The 25070-nt window shown below is 37.4% G+C and overlaps 1 protein-coding gene across 1 annotated transcript in view; it reads left to right on the top strand.

Moving 5' to 3' along the window:
- Positions 1–24443, top strand: part of Pdzd8 (PDZ domain containing 8) — a 58823-nt gene extending 34380 nt beyond the window's left edge. The window contains exons 3-5 of the mRNA XM_013017752.1: positions 4694–4796; positions 18941–19103; positions 20683–24443. Of these exons, the coding sequence (XP_012873206.1) occupies positions 4694–4796; positions 18941–19103; positions 20683–22883 (2467 nt within the window). The 3' untranslated portion in view covers positions 22884–24443. The remainder of the gene's footprint in view (positions 1–4693; positions 4797–18940; positions 19104–20682) is intronic.
- Positions 24444–25070: the final 627 nt, after the last annotated feature.

Here is a 25070-nt window from a genome sequence, read left to right as displayed (position 1 = left end):
GCAAGAAAAAGACATTAAAGGGATTGCATAGGGAAAGAAGAAGTTAAACTATCCCTTTTTGCAGATGACATGATACTATACCTTCACGATCCCAAAAACTCCATCCCCAAACTCTTAGAAATCATAAATCACTTCAGCAAACTAGCAGGATACAAAATTAACCCACAAAAATCAGTCACCTTCCTGTATACTGACAATGTACAAGCAGAGAGGGAAATAAAGGAAGCAAACCCATTCACAATAACCTCCCCCAAAATAAAATATTTAGGAATTAACCTAACCAAAGATGTAAAAGAACTAATGAAAACTATAAAAAGTTAAAGAAATTACAGAAGACACTGGGAAATAGAAAGACCTACCATGCTCTTGGATAGGCAGACCTAATATAGTGAAAATAGCAATACTGCCAAAATTAATATACAAATATGAAATTCCTATTAAAATCCCAATGACGTACATCTCTGAAATACAGAAAACAGTCCAAAAATTCATATGGAACAACAAAAGACCTAGAATAGCTAAAACAATTCTAGGGAATAAAGACAACATGGGAGTGATATCCATGCCGAACTTCAAACTCTACTATAGAGCCATAATAACAAAAACAGCATGGTACTGGCACAAAAACAGACCCAAAGACCAATGGAATAGAATAGAAGATCCAGAAATAAATCCATATGCCTACAGTCAGCTGATACTTGACAAATATCATAGGAAGGAACTTCCTGAACAGAGTCTCAGGGTCACAATAAATTGGAGAGAGACTCGACAAATGGGACTACCTTAAAATAAAAAGCTTCTGCACAGCTAAAGCTATTGCAACCAAGCTAGAAAGACAACCAACTAGTTGGGGAAAAAAGTATTTACCAGCAATATATCAGACAAGGGGTTAATATCCAATATATACAGGGAACTCAAGAAATTAATCCCTCCCAAACCTAACAAACCAATTATTAAATGGGCAAGGGAACTAAAGAGAGACTTCTCAGAGGAAGAGATAAAAATGGCAAAGAAACACATGAGGAAATGTTCACCATACCTGGTTGTGAAGGTAATGCAAATAAAGACAACCCTGAGATACCACCTTACCCCAGTCAGAATGGCCCACACCCTCAAGTCAGCCAATGACAAATGCTGGAGGGGATGTGGAGAAAGAGGAAGCCTATTACACTGCTGGTGGGAATGTACACTTATACAACCACTTTGGAAAGCAGTCTGGAGAGTCCTCAGGAAGCTAAATATTGACCTCTCTTATGACCCAGTCACACCACTTCTAGGCATCTATCCTCAACAACAGGAACCAGTTTACAAGGACACATGCACCTCCATGTTTATTGCAGCACTGTTCACAATAGCCAGGATATGGAAACAACCCAGATGTCCCACCACAGATGAATGATCCAAAAATTGTGGTATCTGTACACAATGGAATATTATGCAGCCATTAGAAATGACAATAGCATTTGCAGGGAAATGGATGGAGCTAGAAGAAATCATGTTGAGCGAGGTAAGCCAAGAGCAAAGAGACAAATGGTACGTGGTCTCCCTGATAAGTGGATGTTAAATCCAAAATGTTAGGTGATACGACAAAATTAACAGGACTTAAGAAACAAAGGACTTCCACTTATCTGGTCGAATCACTACTAAATAACCCCATGCTGCTGATCACATGTATGGTATATATATGTGTACACCGGAGGGGAACCAGGAAGATGATGCAGAACTCGAGGAAATCAGGGAAAAACATATAACACCGGGACCCATCAGCTGCACTGGACATTGACCAAAATGAGCTAAGCAACTTAATGGCAGTGATGGGAGGGAACAAGTGGGAAAGAGGGAACAGCTGATGCTATGCAAAACAAAAGAAATGTACATACCACCCAATGTGGAAGAAATAACTATCGCAAAGCTCATAGAACTCATAAATGTTATAGAGTGTGATAGACAATTCGCTCCAGGAAAAGTTAGAATGTGTTTGTGACTTTAACTGAGCATCACTATCCCACAATACTGTGAAATTTGGGAAATTATGTAACCACTTAATCACGATAAAAAAATTGAAAATAAAAGAATAATATTAGAAACTGGGTGCTGGTGGCTCACACCTGTAATCCTAGCAACTCAGAAGGCTAAGATCTGAGGATGACAGTTAAAAGCAACCCAGGCAGGAAAGTCCATGAGACTCTTATCTCCAGTTAACCACCAGAAAATGGGAAGTGATGCTGTGGCTCAATGTGGTAGAGTACTAGTGTTGAGCTCTTTTGGTCAAGCCCAGCAAATATTTCTGATATTTTAATGATTTTTTCTTAGGAATCATTTGACTTAAATTATCCTGGGGGTGGAGGGTGGCAGGTGTACTGAAGTTTGAACTATGCAGGTGTTCTGCATTGAGCCATGCCTCCAGTCCTTTTTTTTGCACTGGTTTTTAGATAGGATTTTACTTCCTGATAAGCATGCATTTGGATTGTGATCTGCCTACTTTATGCTTCTTGTTGTAGCTGATGACAGGTCCCACCGCATACCTACCTATTCTTTGAGAAAGGGGTCTTACAAATATGCCTGAGCTAACCTCCAAATCCTGACCCTGCTGACTAACCTCCCCAGAGGCTGAGATTGCAGGTGGGAACTACTAGCTCCTGTCTTTTTCTTTTATAGAGTCTGTTATCAAATGACTATATTAGGTAAAAATCATTTTTACATTTTATTGAAATATACAATCTTGTCATAATACTTGTTTATAATAATAGGAAGTCAAGAACTTGTTATTTACTTTTCATTGTTTAGTTGAAGAGTTTATTCTTTCTGGGAACTGAGCCCTTATCCAAATGCATGGTTAGCATCCCATCCTCTGGATTGTCTTTTTATTGACATGATGGTGCCTTTTGGAGAACAAAAACAAATTAAATATTACTATTTATTAACATACGATATGTTCATGGTGGTTATGCATTTTGTGTCAAGCCAAATAAACCATTGCCTAGTCCTAGGTCAGAAAGAGTGTGTGTGTGTGTGTGTGTGTGTGTGTGTGTGTGTGTGTGTGTGTGTGTGTGTGTGTGTGTGTGTGTGTGTGTGTGTGTGTGTGTGTGTTTTGTGGCCTTATGCTTGCTTGGTTGACATTCTGCCACTTGAGCCACATCCCCAGCCCTACTTTTGCTCTGGCTGGCCTCTACACATGATCCTTCAGCTCCCAGCCCCATGAACAGCTAGGATTACAAATGTAGCCACAGGCACCTAGCCAAAATTATTTTTACTGTGCTTTTTAAAAAGAGTTTTATAGTTTTAATGCTTACATTTTGGTCTATAGTCATGTTTAATTAGTTTTTGTTATGCTCTGTATTCCTATTTTAAGATGCACTTTTAAAAATACTATGAAAAATATGGAATAAGTTACGGTTTCAAGGAGAATTCTACTCTCATTTCTGCCTCCTGAGTATTTAGTGAGGAGTTTGAGGCTGGTGTACTGCCTTGCTGTATGTGAAGGCACTGAGGTAGTTTATTTTTTGAACAGATGGTGGCAGCAGAGCTTTAGTGAATACAAATTCTAATTCTAAACTTCATATGGTAAAATTATGAATCTTCTTAATTTGTTTGTCTTCTTTTGGGAAATATGGCGATTAAATTACTTTAAGGTTTCTTTTAAGATTTTTAAGAAGTGTTGAAATTTAGGGATTTTTTTTCTGTTAATGTGTTCAGGCTTCTGTTTCTAACTTAGTGAAATACGGACATGATTTTTTTGAAATTGTCAAACTTAGGACATGATTTTCTCAAGTTCCTCTAATGTATTTTTATCAGTTTTGTTCCATTATCTCTTACCCATCATCCTTCTGTAGAGATAAATTAGTGGAGTAAAAGTAAAAATGTAGATTAATGCTAACTCATGCTTATTCCTGAAACAAGTGGGCAGATACAGTCTGCCCACTTGTGCATAGATAGTATATAAATGGGAAAAGCCTTGCTTTTCTTCAGTAATAAGAACTTTTATATTATCTTAAAATTGGACCTCACATGTCCTTTTAAGCCTGAATTATAATAACACAATTAGGTAATACCATTATTCAGTTGTTTTCAAGATAATAATGGAAATAATGAACATTTTTGAGAACTTACTGTTTGCTAGCTCATATACTGCCTTGTGTACATTGCCTTCTTTTGGTCTCAAAATATTTCTCAAGTAAGTACTGTTTTGCCCCAATTTTCTAGAATGGGAAATGGGTTTAGAAAACTTAAGTAAAGTGCCTAGGATTACATTAGGGAATGGTATGTGTGTGTGCTTTCATTCATAAGCACTTGTACTTCCCTATGTTTAATTTTTACAGGTAGCGTCCTATATATAGCACTCAGAAACTTATTTCTTTTAAATTTACAGCCTGTTTTGCAAATCTTAGATCTTGCTTACTACATAGAAAAATGTGAACAATTTCTTTAGTCATGAATAGATAACATCCCACTATTTAAATTAATATTCCTATTTGTTTGACTTTACTGAAAAGTAGAATATCACCTAATCACATGTAATTTTAAGTTTTGCTTCACTTTTCCACTAGAGGGTGTAACAAGTATATGATTTAATTTTTTCAATTTCTAAAACTGCGGTAGTAATAGAATACTATAGTCTTACTATAATGATGAAGAAAATTTTTTCTGTGTAGAATTGGCATAATAGTCGTCTTCTTCGGTTTTTGTATTGCAGGTTACTCATTTTTGGATCCTATGACAGAGAAGCAAATGTTCATTGCACACTTGAGCTAAGCAGTGGTGTTTGGGAAGAAAAGCAAAGGAGTTCAATTAAGACGGTATTTGCATAGTTTTACATTTATTTGTATAAACTTTTTACTCTACAAGCATGTTTTTATAAATATTTCTATATTCCTAGTTATTGTTGGCCCTAAGCAGTTATAAATAATTATGTCTTGTTAGCAGTACATCAGTAATATAATAAATCACATAAAACTAGTTAATATTCAGACTGCATAAGAAACAATGTATGACCAGTTTTCCTTTTAGAGTTTTAAAATTTGATTTAGATAAAGGATTAGAAGGAAATAATTTTACTAAACACCTTACAAGGCATGTGAATTCATAGCATTCATTCAAAATACATTTTCATTGATTCAAAATTCAGCAGTATGTTTTTGAGTACTTATTGCTAAGCACTCTTCCTTCAGCTGAGTTAACTGAGACAAGAAGAGACTATTGCTGTGGTACTGACGGGGTTGCGAGGTGGCATAGGGAAGAAAACAGAGGGAAATGAATTACACTTTATATGATAAAATGAATAAAGCAAAAAAAAAAGTGAGTATTATTTCCCAGGGATAGACAAATATTACCAAGAAAGCAGGGTTATGACAAAGGAGTTAGAAGTTAAGACAAATGATGCTTTTTAGATTTGGGAAAATGGGGGAGCTCCTCTACAGAGATGGCCCTGGTTCAGGCTTGCCAAAATAACAGGACAAGCTAGGTGCCAGTGGCTCACGTCTATAATCCTAGCTATTCAGGAGGCTGAGATCTGAGGATCGCGGTTCAAAGCCAGCCCGGGCAGGAAAGACCATGAGACTCTTATCTCCAGTAAACCACTCAGAAAACCAGAAGTGGTACTGTGGCTCAAGTGGTAGAGCACTCGCCTTAAGCTGAAGAGCTGACAAAAATAGAGAGAGAGAGAGAGAAAGAAAGGAAGGAAGGAGGGAAGGAAGGAAGAAACAAGCAAACAAACAAGACACCCAATGAAATTTGAATTTCAGGAAAACAATAACTGCTTAGTATATATATGTCTCAGAATTTCAGGGTTACAGTCAAAATGCTGCTAAGTCTTTAATGAGAAATTATGGAGTATTTTTGTGAGTGGTCCTTTGACTTTTGAATTGTTTCTAATTTCCTGATATTATAATGAGCATCTGTACTTAAAATTTGGGTGGCATAAAATTCTCTTTAGAAATTGAGCTATTTTGATCATAATGAAGTCGGAAGAAATAAAATTAAACTGACAAGGGAATATGGGCTCACTCACAGGGTTTAGAGTTCTCTCTCACAAATAGTGAGTGCTGTTAAATATTTTGAATATGGTAGTGACATGGTCAAAATAGAAATATAAGCTGGATGCTGATGGCTCATGCCTGTACATCCTAGCTATCGAGACTGAGCTCTGAGGATTGCAAGTCAAAGCCAGCCTGTCAGAACTGTCTCCAAGACTGTTTATCCCCAATGGACCACCAAAAAGCTATAAGTGTAAACCTGTGCCTTCAGTGGTAGAGTGCTAGCCTTGAGTGAAATAGCTAAGGGACAGTGCCCAGGCCCTGAGTTCAAGCTCCAGTGCTCACTCCTTTCCCCCAAATACACAGAAGTATAAGGAAGATTTCCTTAAGCAATTTGAAGCAGTTCCTCAGAGGAATAAAACATCAGTTTGAATGTAAGTGCTATAACTACAAAAAAAAAAGCATTATTATTTTGTCTGGGTAAATTTTTAACTTAAATTTGAATTGGTCATAATTTGCCATTGCTGTTGGCATTTTCAACCTCCCTTATTTTATTGTAAAGATCTCATGAGATTAGACAGCTTTAATACCTTACAGCAAAGGTTAGTAAGATTTTAATCTTGAGTCATTAGCTTAGATCTTAGCATATGTCACAGGTAGTTTTCAAGAATGAGTTCAAGATTACTAATTACATATGGTGTTGAAAATGTCAACTGTGAGTTGTTACCGACATTATACTGCAAATATCTGAATTTAATAACCCTGGGGAAGAGAATTACTGTGTTTTTTAAGGCAATATAAAACATCAGGGAATAGGACTTGATACTTTGGGATACATTGCAAATTTGAGTTGAAAAATAGTGCATTGTTAAAAAAACAAGTGAAAACCTTTGAATTTAGAAGCTGCCTTTGTGATAGACCTTCTTTACATTAAATGTTTTTAAATGGTGACATTTGTTCAGTGAATTAGTCACTAATTGTAGTGTATGTGAAAAAAGAAAGAAACTTAATTTCTTCCATAGTCTGTGCTCCTTTTTAAAGCATTCCATTGCTGCAACTAAAGAGCCTAGTTTCCTTCTCCATCATCCTTAGCATCAGGTTTTGTTCTGATGATTGCATGATGTCTAATGCACCTCTGAGTATCCATCTTTCAAGAAAAAGGATAAGATATAAGGGCAGTCTAAAGGCATATGTCAGCCAGGTTTTAATCTTACATGCTTTTCTGGAAGTTCCTCCCAGGAATTTCTACCTAACATCTCACTGGCCAGATCTGGGTCATACAACAGAATGAAATATAAAAAGACATTTTTTTCTAAAAGTAGAAAACAAGAGAGAAGAATGGAGTTGAGAATGGCTTTAAGTGGCCAGGCCACAAGGAAACAATTAAAGTCTATTTTTCATGGCTTTTTATTTTCAAGGAAATTTTGCCATAATTGGGATATAAGGATTAAACAAAAAAGTGTCATGTTTCCCCCCATCCCAGAAGTTTAAATTTCATGCTTACCTGTCTTGTTCACTCAGTTAGGGCTCTCCCATTTGACCCAGGCCTCCAGCCTGACTCTTTGCTCGTTATTTTTGGAGATAGGTTATTTTGAAGTCTCACAGACTTCATTGCCCAGACTGATTTTAAACTGCCATCCTCCAGATCTCATCCTCATGAGTAGCTATGATTACAGGCATGAACCACCAGCACCCAGTAAAAAAATAATTTACCACATGGCCTACATAATGCCTACTTTAAAAATACCTAAAAATGCAAGAAAAGTTTGGAGGAAACGCATATATTCATGTCAGTGCCCCACTTAACTTATTTGTAAAGTAGGATGAATTAGGTATTTGTTCATTCTTTAACAATAAATAAGGAATGATTCATCAGAATTCCATAAAATATAATAGGTATTAACAACAACAAAAAAAAATAGAGGACCATTTTGCAAGAGATGATTTAGCTAATGCTAAAAACGCTTACTGCACGAAAAAGAGAATTCCATTTGTGATTTAAGTCCCCTGCAATATTCAGTTTTAGTGATGACAGTTTACTGCATTTTCACTAAGGAATATATTTAAGGAGTTTTCACATTTTGTAAGTTTCAGGCCAAAATATTTTGTTAATAAGCTATTATGAAACAACTATGTATCTATATAAGTGGTAGTGCTGATCAATTAAATTAATATGACATATTAACACATAGTAACCCTTCCTCCTTATCTGAGATTTCCCTTTCTAAAATTTTCAGTTACTCATAGGCAACAAGAATGGTTAGTAAATTATGATGACATGTTTTGAGAGAAGGAGGGCAGGGCAGAGACCATATTCACCTAATTTTTATTATAGCATATCATTCTACTAATATTTTATTTGTTAATATTCATATTTTATTGTTCCTAAGTGATAAATTAATTGTTATCACTGATAGGTATGTGTGGGAAAAATATAATGCTATAAATCTGTGGTTGGGTCCCTTATGTAGTTACAGGCATTAACTGGAGATCATGGACTATATCCCCTGCAGAAAAGAAGAGATTACTTAAGTTGTTATTGTGTGTAAAGCAGACAGATTACATAAATGTCACATTAGCACACATTCTTTCAAAGAGGACCATCCCAAATCTTGACCTTTCCTGCTCCAAGTTTTCCTCACCATCAATTACAACTGGCTTTAGGCATCCAGACTAAAATAGGTTGGTTATTAGTGCATTAATGCATCATTTTCTTTCCCTCCCTCTGTTACTATTTTTGAATATTCTGTCTGTGCCTGTCTTCTACCATTTATCCACCAAGGCACCTGATTTTTCAAACTGATTTTTCTAATCTTTGTCTGTCTTAGAATGTTTGATGCCATTTGGGAAGAAGAGAAGGCATGAAGAAAATGGGGTATGGAACTTGTGAATCTGGGGGTTGTGTGGTAGAGGAAAAGGTTTGGGGGCCAGTGTAACAAGCATGTAGATGTTCTTTTGGTCTGAACAGTAAAGTGGTATAAGGAGTTTTGATTTAAAAAAAAAAAAACAACCAAAAATCCACAACCACTTATGTGGTTTCTTTTTGTAGTGCTGGCTATCAAACCTAGGGCCCTATGCATACTGAACATGCACTCTGCAACTGAGCTCATCTCTAACCCTACTGATACTGACCATATTCCCTTTCCTTCTAGCTATCACACTCTTCATTCAGACACTTGATAGCAAATACCATTTGTAAAGACCAAGATGCTTTCTGCAGTTAGAGATAGAAGGTTAAAATCCAAACAAGGCACAGAGCCCAAAGTTCAAAGCTTCTTAGCAAACTTCAAAAAAAAATGCAAACAACATTGGCATAAAGATGTCACTCTCAAACAGTAAACATTAATGTTAATTTCGTCCTATTTTGAAATGGAGAAGAAATTGCAGAGGAAGTTTCTGAGTCTCTTCTATAGAATAGATGGGTGGAACAGAGATACTAGAACAGTTATCTGCTCAGTATAAAGCAAAGAAAGAACTACCTCATGTCTTATGTAGCCCAATGTGCAGGTACCAGAGACAGCTCTGGTTATGGACTATTACCTCTAATTAACCAACAGAAAGCTGGAGGTCAGGAGGTGTGCCTTATGTGGCCAACTTTGAGTCAAAAAGCCAAGGAGGAATGAAAGGCCCTGAGTTCAAGCCCCTGTACTGACACACAAGAGGAAGGGAAGAAAAGGGGGAAGGGAGTTACTTTGGAATTGACATAGGGAAAGATTTAAAATTACAGGGAGATTTGATTTGAATGTAGAAGCCTTTCACCAAGCTTCCAGTTTCTTGATGCTCCAGCCCTTGACCTTTACTAATACCATCCCCTACCCACTCCTTGTCATTCCAGTCCAGGTTGGTAGTATCTTCTTACTCTTGCTAAAATGTCTTTTCCTCCCTGTCTGCTATTCCATACTTTGTTCTTCTGTCACCAATATACATTTCCATTTAAGAGTCTTGTGTGTCCAAAAACTCAATTGTTTTCCCTTTCCTGATCAGTGACTATAACATCAGTCCTTTTTCCTCTGGGAAACTTGTTCTTAAGTAGTACAAGTATCCCTAGTAAATACTTGTTACAGTGGTATTTTCATGGTAATTTGATCAAAGTTATCTCTAACAATATCTTCCATTTTAGCAGGTACTATACTTGTCTTTGCTCTGCATACTCAATAAAAGTTTCTAGGAAGACAGCCTATCAAGACTCTTTCAGACCTTCAGAGTTTTGTATGACTTAGTATACTTTTGTCTCCTCCCCACCTTTAAGGCTCTGTCTAACCCATTTTAACCAAATAAAAATCTTAGGGTGAAGATATCCACCAAAGGAGATTCGCTGCTTAATATTACCTTTGCAAAAAACCTGGAAGGCTTTGTTTTTATTTTTTGATGGTTCTGGGATTTGAACTTCAGGTGTCTCAATTACTTAGCTTTTTTGATCAATTGGCACACTACCACTTGAGCCATACGTCTACCCTGTCTTTTTGCTTATTAGTTGGAGATAAAAGTTCACAGACTCTGGCTCACGCCTGTAATCCTAGCTACTCAGGAGGCTGAGATCTGAGGATCGCGGTTCAAAGCCAGCCTGGGCAGGAGAGACCGTGAGACTCCTATCTCCAATAAACCACCAGAAAACCGGAAGTGGCGCTGTAGCTCAAGTGGTAGAGCGCTCGCCTTGAGCTGAAGAGCTGAGGGACAGCGCCCAGGCCCAGAGTTCAAGCCCCACGACCGACAAAAAAAAAAAAAGTTCACAGACTTTTGTGTCCAAGCTGCCATCCTCAGAATCTTAGCTTTCTGAGTAGCCAGAATTACAGTTTTGAGCTGCTGACACCTGTCAAAAACATGGTTTAAAGTGAAAATCTTGGTTTATATATCTAATACTACTAATGGTATAAGTATTTCTGGATTATTAAAAGTATCAAAAGAATTTCTTAAGTATGTATGTTATTTAGTGTAGACTAAATAAAATGAATTGGTGCAATCTAAATTATACTGGCTTTACTTCTCTTTTAGTTTTGGAGAATTTTTAAAGTCTTGCTGAGTACAACAATGTCCATATCTGCCCACATAGTGTTTAATGTTCACAAAAAGAATTTAAAAGACCTCCCTAAAGAACTCTGATTTCAAGTAAGAACATCTGAGATGGACAAACTTATAAATAAATAAAGGCTGGATACCTCAGAGTTGGCATTTGTGTGTGCTTACTTAAGGCCAGATGCCTTTCAGGTAACATTTTGGTGTGCCTATTTAGCCATTTGCCATTTACAGTTTTAATCTTACCAAAAGGAAGAGAAAGATTTAAGCAAATAAAGCTTTTTTGAAAATGTCAGTTTTTATGAAAACTCTGGTTTAGTTCAATTTGATAGTGTTTGTGAATACAGTAGGGACTCAGTGAAATTTTAACCATGTATAATGTTTTATAATTTGGCTTAGATAGACTAAATGCCTTTGAGCTTTAATAGTAAATCCTAGGCAACTTCCACTCTTAAAATTCATCTTAGTTAAAAACGGGATATTGATTTTCTTTCTGTCACAGCATTTCTTACTTTTAGGATGATTACAAAATCCGTGAAAAGAGTAGGAGCTTAATGTTAAAATACAGAGGCATAAACTCTCCAAATCAAATCAGTAAAAGGCAGTTTAGGTAGAGAAACTAAATATGAAGGATGTCATTTTATGACCCTTCATTTCAAGGGACCATGAGCTTAGATTACTGTGTACATCAAATATTGGTATTAACATATGGATACAGTAGTATGAGCATATTGAGTACCCAGTGAGTTGCCCAAGTTGGTTTTTAACTTGTGTAGAATGAGAGCCTCTTTTGCTTCTTCCTTCTATCTCCTCAAAACTCCAGTTTTTCTGGCTTCTGCTCTCCAAAATGACTCCCTTCCTAGAAGTATCCAAAGCCACAATGATTCTATTCCATTTCCCTTGTCACCATTTGGTTCAAACTTTCATTGCCATTCACCTCTACTACATAAGCTCTTTCTCTCGCCAAATCATCTTTGACTTAACCCACTGATCAGTAAACATCACTGACTACCAACTATGCCACAGGTATTGTAAAGAAGAATTAGATGGGTTTAAGGACTTCACTAAAGTCATGTTGTCAACCAGTTGTCTAGCTAAGACTCAGATCCAGCTCCAAGTCACCTAAAGAAGTATTCTAATGAGATCAACGATCATTTTAAAAGCCTCCATGGCTATATTGTCTTGGAGAGTCACTTCTGTTGCCTAGTATTTGAAGCACTCTGTAACATAGTCCAAGATTTTATTCATGTTCTAGGTTAAAAGTTCTTTTTTAGCTTTCAAGCAGAGAAAGGGAAGAACAGCAATAGCAGTACTTAATTTGCATTCTCATTAAATTAGTCTTTTTATTTTTTCCATAAAGTATTGTCCATTTTTCCACACAAATATTAAATGTGAGTAGAGTTTATACTGGGTTTGGGGAACAGACATGTTTCTCATATGTAAATTATTTCTCACCATTAGATTGGAGTAGACAGATAGTTGGTTGGATATCAAAGTTGTTTATACATAAATATGCTCTGTACTAGAGAGATAAGAATGTCTTATTAATTGCTGTAAATAAGACCACTTCTAGGTAATGCATTAAACTTCTTTAAGGGTTATCCAGTGATTATTGGCTTGTGTACAGATGGCTTGTTTTCTAAATGGATGATGTGTGAGTTAGCATTCATAAATTGATTACCAGTAAGAATGTTGTTAGTACACTGAAGTCAAAAAAAAATTAAGCATCAGGAGGAAAGAAAGCCTCCTTAAGCAGATCTTTCCCATTTTTGGTAAAATTAGATTTGCTCTCCAGCACTGCCAAAAAAATTTTTTTTGATTGTTGGTTCTTACCACTATATTGTTAAGCTACATTGATTTTTACCACTATATTGTGAAACTGTATTGTGTTTTTCTTAACCTATTTGAAAAAACAAGTTGTAAAATACAGCATAAAGCCCAAATAAAGTGTTAAACTTCAAAGTGCAACAAACGGTGAAATAACAACACTGAAAATACAAAACCAAGAACAATAGATTAAACAAACTCTACTCCTGCCTTTTGGTAGTCATTATAACTTTCAAACTTGAGGAAATATGTATATTTTAAGAAAATCGGCTATTTCTATAAGAAAAACTTTTTTAAGGAAATTAGTGTGGGCTATTTTTCCCCATTCAAAACAACTGAAGAAGACTGCAAAAGTAAACCATAGATAGAACTAAGTTTTCATAGAACTTTATAAACATATACTCATCACATACAGAATGTACATGTATATTCTTCAAAGAATAAAACCAGGTCATTTGTTTTATAACGTGCCTTCTTCACTAATTAACACTATCCTGAGGGCATGCTTCTGTGTCCATGTATATACATACTCATCCCTTTTATGTCTGAGTGATATTGCATACCTTCATTTACTTAACTACTCACTTATTTTGATAGTCATTTAGAGTTTTTTTTTCTATTTTTGATGGTTTAATGAAATCTGTAATTAATGTGCATATACACATACATATTTATCCCTTAAATCATGATTTGGCACACCTTCTCCATAAATACTTCAGGCACAACTACTTGATTCTGCAGTTTAAGTTCTAATGCTGCTGTGGACAATACATTGACAAGTGCGCATGCTTACTTTCTAATAAAAATCAACCCATCGGTTATAACTTGCTGATTTAAATAGCTCCTTTATGGAAGTGGTGTTGTGGCTCAAGCGGTAGAGCGCTTGCCTTGAGCTGAGGAGTGCAGGGATAGTGCCCAAGCCTAGAGTTCAAGCCCCATGACCACCAAAAAAACAGGCTAATAATGATACTTTCAAACTTCATTCCCAGTAAGATGAGATAATATTATGCCAGGGCTAATTGTTAATTTTCTAACTTGATCATTATAATATGATTATGTAAGAGAATAGTTTTGTCAGGAAATACTCCAATATTTGGACAAAAGGAGCATACAAAATATTTTTCAGGGCTGGGAAGGTGGCTCAGTGGTAGAGCGCTTGCCTTGCATGCTTGAGGCCCTGGGTTCGATTCCTCAGCACCACATAAGCAAAAAGAAAAAAGCCGGAAGTGGCGCTGTGGCTCAAGTGGTAGAGCGCTAGCCTTGAGCTGAAGAGCTGAGGGACAGCGCCCAGGCCCAGAGTTCAGGCCCACAACCGGACCAAAAAAAAAAAATTTTTCAAATGATTCAGGGGAAATATGACAGAAAACTAATGTAAAATGTTTGTCAGAAAATAAGGATTAAGAGATAAAGTGGAAATCTTTGTTAAGTTTTTGCTACTTTCTATTAGCTTAAAATTATTTCAAGATAAAAAAGTTGTTTATCTTAGCAGACATTAGTTGTACAAGGGGGTAGAGAACGCATTGTGACACGTCCTTCCATATACAGACCAGAGCCGCCCAGGCAGGAAGTTCTGTCAGACTCCTATCTCCAACAAACCACCAGAAAACCAGAAGTAGAACTGTGGCTCAAATTAGTAGAACACCAGCCTTGAGCAAAAGAGCTCAGTGACGGTGCCAAAACCCTGAGTTCAAGCTCCACAACTGACATACACAAACAAATACTTAAAAAAATTTAATGCTATCTTTGGTTGGTGCCTGTGGCTCACACCTGTAATGCTAGCTACTCAAGAGACTTAAGATCTGTGGATTTGGTTGGAAACCACCCAGAAAAGTCCTTGAGACTCTTATTTCCAATTAACTACCAAAAAAGCTGGAAGTAGAGCTGTGGCTCAAGTGGGAAAGTGCTAGTATTGAACAAAAAAGCTCAGGGACAACATCCAGGCCCTGAGTTCAAGCCCCTAAAAGTCTTCTGTTTCCTGAGTAAGGTATGAATCACCCTGCAGAAGTGGAGTAATACTATGTAAAGGTAAAGGCTCCTTGGTGATTCAGAATAAGGCTTATTTCTGTTTGACAAAGGAATAAAAAAGAGCAAGAGTGTGCCACTTATTTCTTCCATAACCTCAGCCTTTGCTTGCTTTTCTTGGCTTTTTGTTTCAACAAATTTAAATTTGTTTCAACTCAAAACAATAGAGACTTCAATCAGATCTAAAAAGGAAAAATGAAGAAACCTGAGTTTTTTTGTAAGGCAATCATTCAAATGTTAATTAGATTCCTGTCAGCCTTTTGAACTTCCTCAAAGGATCATTTTTAATTCCTTAGATCTCTATATTAGTTGTACTTGTGTAATGGAGTTTATTTTTTCAGTGTATTTCTAGATCTTGTCTCTTTATGACCAAAGAATGAAGTCCCAATTTATCAGTTGCTTTAGAGACTTGTTATCTGATGGCCGAGCTAATATTTTTTTTGCAGGGAGTGGTGGGCAGTGCTGGTGTTTAAACTCTGGACCTTGAACTTCTTAGGCAGGCATTCTACCACTGAATCTCACTTCTAGCCTTTTTTGGTGGGGAGGGGGGTTGTTTTGCTTTGGAGGTTTTTTTGTTTGTTTGTTTGACCCTACTTGTTTTTTGAGATAGGATTTTACTACCAGTCCCAGGATTTCTCTTGAAGTACAGTCCTTCAGGTTGTCTCATGAACTTTTCTGCCCAGGCCAGCCTTGAACTATGATCCTACGCTGATCTCAGCCTCCCAAGTAACTAGAATTGCAAGCATGAGCCACTGGTACCTGGTTGCCAAGCTGGTATTCTGTTTTGAGGAGCCTTCCTTGGATTTTTACCCAGAAGTCTTAAGGGAAAATTATGCAAGTGTCTATATTGTGCTAGACATCTGTGCCCAGTTTCATTTGATTGTGACAAAAACTATGTGGTAAATAGGGTTAACCTCTTTGCTGTGGTGGTTTTGATATGGTTCAGTATGTCTCCAAAGATTGTTATGTTGTAAATTTGGGTCTCCATTTTGGCAATGTGGAGATGATGAACTTTTAAGACATGGGTCCTAGTGAGGAGTCCTTAGGTCATAGAGCTGCCTTCAGAAGGCATTGGGGTAACTCCCAAGTGACCCTGTAATTTGCAAGTGGGGGAGCCCAGCCCCTGAATCATACTCTGGCTTCCTGTTTGGCTATGTGATCTTTCTCCTACACATGTTCCCACTATAAGGAATATCTACTCTGGGGTCCTTACCAGAGGCTGATGCCAGTCCCCAGATGCTTTAAACCTCCCAACTGAACTCATTAAACCTCTCTTAGGGGAGGGGAGAGTTCTGAGGTTTGAACTCAAGGTTTCTCTCCCTCCCTCCCTCCCTTCCTGCCTCCCTGCCTCCCTCCCTCCCTCCCCCCCACCTCTCTCTCTCTCTCTCTCTCTCTCTCTCTCTCTCTCTCGTCAGTTGTGAGGCTTGAACTCTGGGCCAGGGCACTGTCCCTGAGCTCTTCAGCTCAAGGCTAGTGCTCTACCACTTGAGCCACAGTTCTACTTTCAGTTTTCTGGTGGTTAATTGGAAATGAGAGTCTCATGGACTTCCCTGCCCCGGCTGGCTTTGAATCAAGATTCTCAGATCTCAGCCTTCTGAGTAGCTAGAATTACAGGTGTGAACACCAGCTCCCAGCTCTTAATTTCTTATTAGTTAGCAAATCATTTTCCCTTACTTAGCTTGCAAGTTTAAGAACTGTTGTAGTTTATACCTTTATGAATTAAACTTTAATGAAAGGTCTTTGAGAAGTCCTATGGAAGTTGTTAGAAGTGTTTTTTTGTTTGTTTGGGAGTTTTTGTTTTTTGCCAGTTCTGGGCTTGAACTCAGGGCTTGGGCACTGTCCCTGAGCTTCTTTTGTTCAAGGCTAGTGGTAGAGACACTTGAGCCACAGTGCCACTTCTGGCTTTCTCTGTTTATGTGGTACTGAGGAATCGAACCCAGGGCTTCATGAATGCTAGGCAAGCACTCCACCACTAAGCCACAATCCCAGCCATTAGAAGTTTTTTATGCCGAGAAATAAAAGCAAGATAGCTGTCCTGTATTTTAGAGTTGTTCTTTCTTATAGCTGATTCTCTACCACTTGAACCATGACTTTAGTACAATTGTACTTTCTATGAAAAAGATGGTGTAATCACATGTGTATTTATATGAACCTTCATACCTGCTAAGAGAGTTCCAAAGAAGGCATCTAATAGATAATCTTTATTCTGTAAGAATGATAGAACTGATGGAAGATGAGCAAGAACCATGTACCTTGGAAGCAAGGTAAGCAGTTGAGGGTTCGATGAAATATTTTAGCTTGGAAATATTTTAGTTTGCATCTTTTTTTCCTTTTTCTGGAAATGAACCCAGGACGTTGTACTTGCTGTGCAAGTACTTTGCCACTGAGCTACATACCAGCCCTAGCTTGTACCTTTGATGATGGTAAAACAGCCAGTGCTTAGAAATAGATTGATAACAGGATGATCATTCAGAGAATCCTTATTTCATTTCTCTATGTTTTTTTTTCCATTCTTGAACCTACAAGGTTTTGTTTTTTTTAAACATCTTGGAATTGTGGTTTATAGAAATAACATTGTAAACAGAAATTGAGTAAGACCTAACAATTCTCATTAAGCTAGATGTTTCTTGTATTACCTTATGCCTAGTGTGTTTGGAAGGAAATAGAGAATAAAGATGAATAAGAACATATGCTTTTTCTTGTGATTCATTTAACCTAATATAGATTGAGTTAGGGAGTACATCTCTAAAGGATAGGGATAATAAGCTAGGTAATCTAGCCTACATCTTCAACAACCTTATTGCTTCCCATTGAGAAGTCATAGACATAAGAAAAATATTGAAGACATGGTATTTTATTTTAATTAGTGTTTTGAATGAGAACAAATAGCATATTTTTTAATTGACAGATGATGTTAATCTGGGGATCTATATTACTGATAAATTGGGTGATAGGTGACATTTATTTAAAAAACAATGATCTGAGTCCATTTGAACAGGGTACCATATTAATTGCTAATTCTAGAAAATGTAAACAAACTCTTTTCCTTTACTTCCCTCCAAACAAGAAAGTTAAATAATACAGTAACCCTTTTGAATCTTCAGAGAACTAGTTCCTCCCCGTCTCAGCCAGCAGATGCTTAAGTTCCTTAATATAAAATGGCATAATATTTACACATAACCTATGCATATCCTCCTGTGTGCTTTAAATGATCTCTAAATTGCTTAGAATAATAGTAAATGCAATATAATTTTCATACTGTGTTGTTTAAAATATAATGACAAGGAGAAGTTCATACATGTTTGACACAGATATATTTTTGGAACATTTTTTATATATTACTTACTGGTTGAATATGTAGATTCAGAAGAACCAGTTATATACCATTCAAAGTGGTTTCTAGCTGGGCGCCAGTGGCTCACATCTGTAATCCTAGCTACTCAGGAGGCTGAGATCTGAGGATTGTGGTTCAGAGCCAGCCCAAGCAGAAAGTCCATGAGACACTTATCTCTAAATACCAAAAAAACAAAAATGGAGTTATAGGTCAAGCTATAGAGTGCTAGCCTTGAGCAAAAAAGAACTCAGGGACAGTACCCAGGCCCTGAGTTGAAGCTCCAGGGCTAGCATTAAGCAAACAAAAAAAGTGGTTTCCAAAGCACATCTAATGATGTAAGTTATTTTTATTGTATTTGAAGAAAGCAAGATACAGATTTATAGTCAACATGTATGATTATATTCACAATGTCAGCTTTGAGACAACTCAAGTTTGTTTCATATATATGAGAAAACAGAAAATATTACAGTTTTAAAGCATGTTTGCAAGTGGTTTTCTTTTCATTTTGCCTGTTTATTTCCAAATTTTCTACAGAGAGCATGGATCTTTAATAAGTCACATTGAAGACTTTCACTTTTTGATGGCTTACCTGTAGCCTAAGAGTTTATCAGTTTATATTGTTGCAGTGATTTCATCTTTTGTCTGTAACTATAGTCATCACATTGTACAAAAGTCACAGTCAGCTGTGGTGTTCTCAGTGTGTACTGTTACCTCACTCCACTGCTACAAATTCATTGGATCTGTTTTTATGTTTTTTTACCCTTTATCAAAGGTTGAATTGATAAAAGGGAATTTACAAAGTGTTGGACTTACACTTCGTCTTGTTCAGTCAACTGATGGGTATGGTGGACATGTCATAATTGAAACTGTGGCCCCAAACTCACCTGCTGCAATTGCAGATCTTCAGCGTGGAGATCGACTCATTGCCATTGGAGGTAATTATGCCAATATGTGCTATACTTTACATATATAGAGAAACTAAATGTAGAATTTGTCATTTCTTCCTGCTTCCTTATTTCTATACCATGTTACTTTTTGTTGCTGTTACTTTTATAAGGAAAGAAAGCAATAAGCGTAGTGTGGTGCCTCAAACCTATAATCTTAGCTAGGAGGCAGGGATTGAAGTTTAAGGCTAGACTAGGAAAAAAAGTTTCAAGACTCCATCTCAACCAATTGCTGTGCTGAGTGAATTGGATCTGTCATCCCCAGAGACATAGGGAAGTACAAGTAACAGAACTGCATTTCAGGCTGGCCTGGGCATAAGAGGACTCCCTACTCTGAAAAAAAAAAAAAAAAATAGAAAATAGGGCTTGAGTAGGTAAAGCACAAGCCTAGCAAGCATGAGGCCCGGAGTTCAAGCTCCAGTATACAAAACAAAATAAAAAATACTAAACTAAGCAAAAATCTGAAGAATTTCTTTAAAATGTTCAAATTTGTCACTTCAGTCTTGTTATACTATAAATACTTTCAGGCCACTGTGTGATTTTCCTTCCCATCCCACCTTCTCTATATTTTTGTTGACTGTGAAAGTCGACCATCACCCTTCTGTACCACAACTTCTATCACCACTCTGAGCCTAAAATCAGCAGTATTAACACTTGTACCCACATTGGTTCAGACAATAGAGGCGGGTTATTTGCTTGAATTTGTATGCCTAAGCAGTAGGGTGAACTATGCACAGCAGTAAGAGCAATGCACAGCTTGAAGTACCTACCCACCCATTGTAGTAGGCTAGTCTAGAGATTTCATGAACACATGATTAGTCACAGCTGACCTTTTAAAGGCACTGTGATGTGTTCCTCCACAGCTCAGACAATAAATAAGGTAGAGTAGTTCCCAAATCAGAGAGCATTATCAATGGTAACATGTCACTGAAACTTGTCTTTGACTCAAATCCATTGTAACAATACAATAGTAAAGAATGACTTAGTTACACACTTACAGCTCAACTAAGATAGTATCTTCACATAGATGTCCCTCTGATCATGGCACAAAACAGGGCTTCTGTCACTTTCATGTATATTTCAGTTACCCAGCCTTGGTATTCAAAAGGGTGTTCCAGTTCAGAAGGCCTGGGGTTGGACCCGAGATTGTGCATCTATAACAAGCGCCCACATGATGCTGGTACTGCTGGTCCCTAGACATTAGGAAAGGCATGGACTAGATCTCATCCATTACATTGATTCCCCCCTCAACATCCCCTCAGCTGAAACTACAATTCAGTTTTTCAGTTTTTATATTCACATATGCCCTGTTTGGGTTTTACCTATATGAGATTTTTAATGTCCCTTTTAGGATTTTGTTTTCATTACTTAGTAATAAATAAATATAGTCTATTTCTTTTAATACATCATAAACTACCTAAGGTCAACAGATATTTCTCAAAAAATAAAGCTGTAGATAATTGCTTCATTTATGTATTTTTAAAATATTTAGCAACAAAATTGGTAACAGTTGAAATAAGTAAATTTTTATTGCAGTAACTTAGGTTTTTCCTTTTAAATCCTTCATCAGGGGTGAAAATTACATCAACACTGCAAGTATTGAAGCTTATCAAGCAGGCTGGTGACCGAGTCCTGGTATACTACGAAAGGCCTGTTGGTCAGAGTCATCAAAGCGCAATGCTGCAGGAGAATTTTGGCCATTTGGAAGAAAGCTATTTGCCAGGCGCATGCCAACCAGGCTATGAGGAGGAAGCTGCCGGGTTGGCAGTTGATGCTGAAAACAGAGACTTGGATTCTGAATTTGAAGACTTGGCCAGTGATGTTCGAGTACAAAATGAATTCAAGGATGAGGCACAGTCTTTAAGTCACAGTCCCAAACGTATTCCCACAACACTTTCTGTTAAACCACTTGGCGCTATATCACCAGTTTTAAACCGTAAATTAGTTGCAGGAAGTCATCCACCGCCACCAAAACTTCCATCCAAAGAAGGAAGTAAACCATCAGCCCTAAAACCTTCTGAGGTAACAGACTCAGCACAAGTGTCAAAACCCACCCAAGGACCTACTTTCAAACCTCCTGTGCCACCACGACCACAACTGAAAGTTCCTTTGCCTTCTGCAGACACCCCCACTCAGGCAGAACCGGATGTTGTTGAAAAGCCAGAAAAGGTGCTGCCACCTCCCCCTGCAGATAAATCTGCTGAAAAGCAAGCAAAGAGCATGGATCATGTAGAAGATGCACCTCCATCTAAGCCATTTTCAGCCAAGCAAGAAGTGACAAAAGACTTCATTTCAGAAAGTTCCTGCCCTACTAAAGACAGTTCAGATGACCGCCAGACTTGGGAGTCATCAGAAATTCTCTATCGTAACAAGGTAGGAAAATGGACAAGAAGCAGAGCGTCCTGTTTGTTTGACATAGATGCCTGCCACAGATACCTAAACATCGCATTGTGGTGCCGGGATCCTTTCAAGTTGGGGGGTCTCATTTGTTTGGGCCACATTAGTTTAAAACTTGAAGAGGTAGCTTTGGGGTGCCTAGCTACATCAAACATGGAGTACCTTTCAAAATTCAGGCTGGAAGCCCCTGCACCCAAGGCCATGGTCACAAGAACTGCTCTCCGTAATCTGAGTATGCAGAAGGGCTTCAATGATAAATTCTGCTTTGGTGACATTACCGTTCACTTCAAATATTTGAAGGAAGGAGAACCAGACCACCATGTAGTTACTAATGTAGAGAAAGAGAAAGAATTTCACGTGGTCGAAGAAGCTTCTGCCCTGCCTAAAGAGGAGCACTTAGTTGGACAAACAGGCTCACCAGAAAATAAACATAGTTTCCAGGATACTCAGTTCCAAAACCCAACCTGGTGTGACTACTGTAAGAAAAAAGTTTGGACAAAAGCTGCTTCCCAGTGTATGTTCTGTGCTTACGTTTGTCATAAAAAATGTCAAGAGAAGTGTCTAGCTGAGACTCCTCTGTGTGGAGCAACTGAGAGGAGAATGGACCGGGCCCTGAAAAACCTTAGACTGGAAGGACAGGAACCCCTCCTGGGCCTGCCTCCCCGTGCTGAAACCGAACCTAACAAGTCAGTCAATAAAACAACAGGTTTGACCAGGCACATTATCAATACTAGCTCTCGTTTGCTAAATTTGCGGCAAGTCTCTAAAACGCGCCTTGCAGAACCAGGAACTGATCTCGTAGAACCTTCACCAAAACATACACCCAACACATCAGACAACGAAGGCAGTGACACAGAAGTCTGTGGTCCCAACAGCCCTTCCAAACGGGGAAACAGTGCAGGAATAAAGTTAGTGCGAAAGGAAGGTGGGCTGGATGACAGTGTTTTCATTGCAGTTAAAGAAATTGGCCGTGATCTGTACAGAGGCTTGCCCACGGAGGAGAGGATCCAGAAGCTAGAGTTCATGTTGGATAAGCTGCAGAATGAAATTGATCAGGAGTTGGAACACAATAATTCCCTTGTTAGAGAAGAAAAAGAGACAAGTGATACCAGGAAAAAATCACTTCTTTCTGCTGCTTTGGCTAAATCAGGTGAAAGACTACAAGCTCTAACACTTCTAATGATTCACTACAGAGCAGGCATTGAAGATATTGAAACCTTAGAAAGTCTGTCATTAGACCAACACTCAAAAAAAATAAGCAAGTACACAGATGAAACAGAAGAAGATCTTGATAGTGAAATAAGCCAACTGATGGACGCTCAGCCATTCAGCAACATCTCCGATGACTTATTTGGCCCATCCGAGTCTGTGTAACAGATGGACTGTTTAAACTTTCATATGGTTGGGGACAAGGTACATCTATAGTACCACGAATGCAACCATGTTTCGATCTTCTCACAGTGCTCTGGCTTGCTTTCTCAGTTATTTGTTCCAGTAAGGACAAGGGTGTAAAAAGTTGTTTTCCAGCACAAATGTGACCAGCTCACCAAATTGTTTTGGGTTACATTTATAGCTATGCTTTTTTGGGTTTATACTGGGAATTGGTTTTTACTAATTTATTTTTAACTTTTTCTAATTATGTAAGTTTAATTCATGTTTATATTATATGTGTGATATCTCACTGTTATTTTCCTTCTTAGTTTCTGAATTCGTGTTAAATAGATATTGTCCAACTTCTTGAAATCCTTTGATTTGCATCACGGTTATATAACAACAAATTTGCTGCATGCCCAAATTGACAACGGCAATCACTGAGGGAACAGGTTTTAATCTTCGTTTTGTGTTAGAAAGTTTGTCAGCTCCACTTGCTTGAGATTTTTGTTGTTTTGGGCTTGGGGGTAACTTTGTTTTGTTTTTGCCAAATGTAACACAAAAGCAGATGCTGCAGCTTTATTAATATGTTATGCTGATTTAGTAAAAAAAAAAACAACTTTTTTTTTACATATTGCTTGCTTTCTGTGCTGTGAAAGTTTTTTCTAAAGCTTTTGTGCAGGTGAAGTATAGTAAAAGTAAAATGGTACAATGAAGAGCAAGATGTAATGGGATAAATATAATAGAGAGTTGGTGAGGAATTCTGTAAACACTTCCTGAAAAACAGTAAGAGTAGGATTTTGAAATGCTTTCAGTATATCAGTGCTTTCCCAAGCATTTAGGCTGATTTTTCATCTTCAGGTTTCCCGTAGGAAATAAAGCGTGTACAAGGATTTTTAAAATCTCAGAAGACTATTCTTAAAATGACTGTGTTGATAACTGGGTTTATTCTTTTCTAATTTTCATGTAGGAATATGAAGCAAAGGAGAAGAACCAAGCAAAACCTATTTATTGCTTCATCTGGTGTCTTAACAGGCTTTAAGGGAATGATGATCATTCTGAATACTTTGGTAACTCAGACTGTCTTAATTATTTATAAAAAAGAAACTAAAATAGACAGTGTATATGGGAATTGATTTCTGAAATTAAAGCCTGCTCTCACACTGGGTCTATCTTATGGGTCCCAGTAATACACAACTGAGGGAAGATGTGAGCACTTGACCTCTCTTGGTATTCCTTAAAAGTCTGAGCCTGTTATATACCTATAAAAATAGATAAGTATGTCATGTTTTTTCCCTTTTGCTGATAACTGCTAAGATAAATTATACATAAACCAACATGAATTTTAAAGTAGGTGGAATAGCTCTTATGGTGGGCAGGAAAATGCATAGTGTAATAGCAAGGCTGTCCAGGCTTATACAGAGTATAGTTCAAGCTCTTCCAATAATGAGCTGTGCAGCTATAGGCAAGTCTCAGGAGGGCTTTGTGTGGCTGTTTCCCCATCTCTGAAGAGAGAAGAATCATACTTAAATACTCTGAACTACCTCACAGGATTGTTGTGAGGAAAAAACATAACTGCAAAAGCACTTAGCAAGCTACACAAATCAAAGCCATCATTTCTATGAGAAAAACATTTTTGAGGGTAGAAAAGTTATTCCATTTTTAAACTCTATAGCCAACTTTCATTCCTATTATTTTACTAAGGGAAATCTTAGGGCACTCAATATTTTTCTTAGCTAGGTTTATAACGATAGTATATCGATGTAAGCTCTTTGTCACTGTTTATTTAAGCATGTTTGCCTTCTAAAAGAACGCCCTCCTCATAGAAGACTTTCAACACCAAACTCACTGAAAACTAAAATGTTTGCCCCCATAGCACATGCTTGAAATGATCTGCCCAACATATAACCGTGTTTCATCGTGTAAAAAGATAAGTTGGAAGATGAGTGTTGGTAAGTTGCTGGTGTTTACAGATTAAACCACAGATGTCTGAGTGATACCTAAGCATGCTTCTGAAACTGATGTGTTTGAAAGAGCTATAGAAATAATGCAGAACTTTGGTTTCCTAAGAAGCTACTAATGTTTTAAAGTATTTAACTCTGCAGAAACACTGTTACGGGAAGCTCAGTAATGCTGCTAATGACATTTGTAAAATATACTGTTAGTGTAGTATGATATTTTTCTATCTAC

Source organism: Dipodomys ordii, unplaced genomic scaffold (genome assembly GCF_000151885.1).
Source record: "Dipodomys ordii isolate 6190 unplaced genomic scaffold, Dord_2.0 Scaffold36, whole genome shotgun sequence".
NCBI lineage: Eukaryota > Metazoa > Chordata > Mammalia > Rodentia > Heteromyidae > Dipodomys > Dipodomys ordii.
The sequence above is the reverse complement of the archived record's forward strand: the minus strand, read 5'-3'. Positions and strand labels throughout refer to the sequence as shown.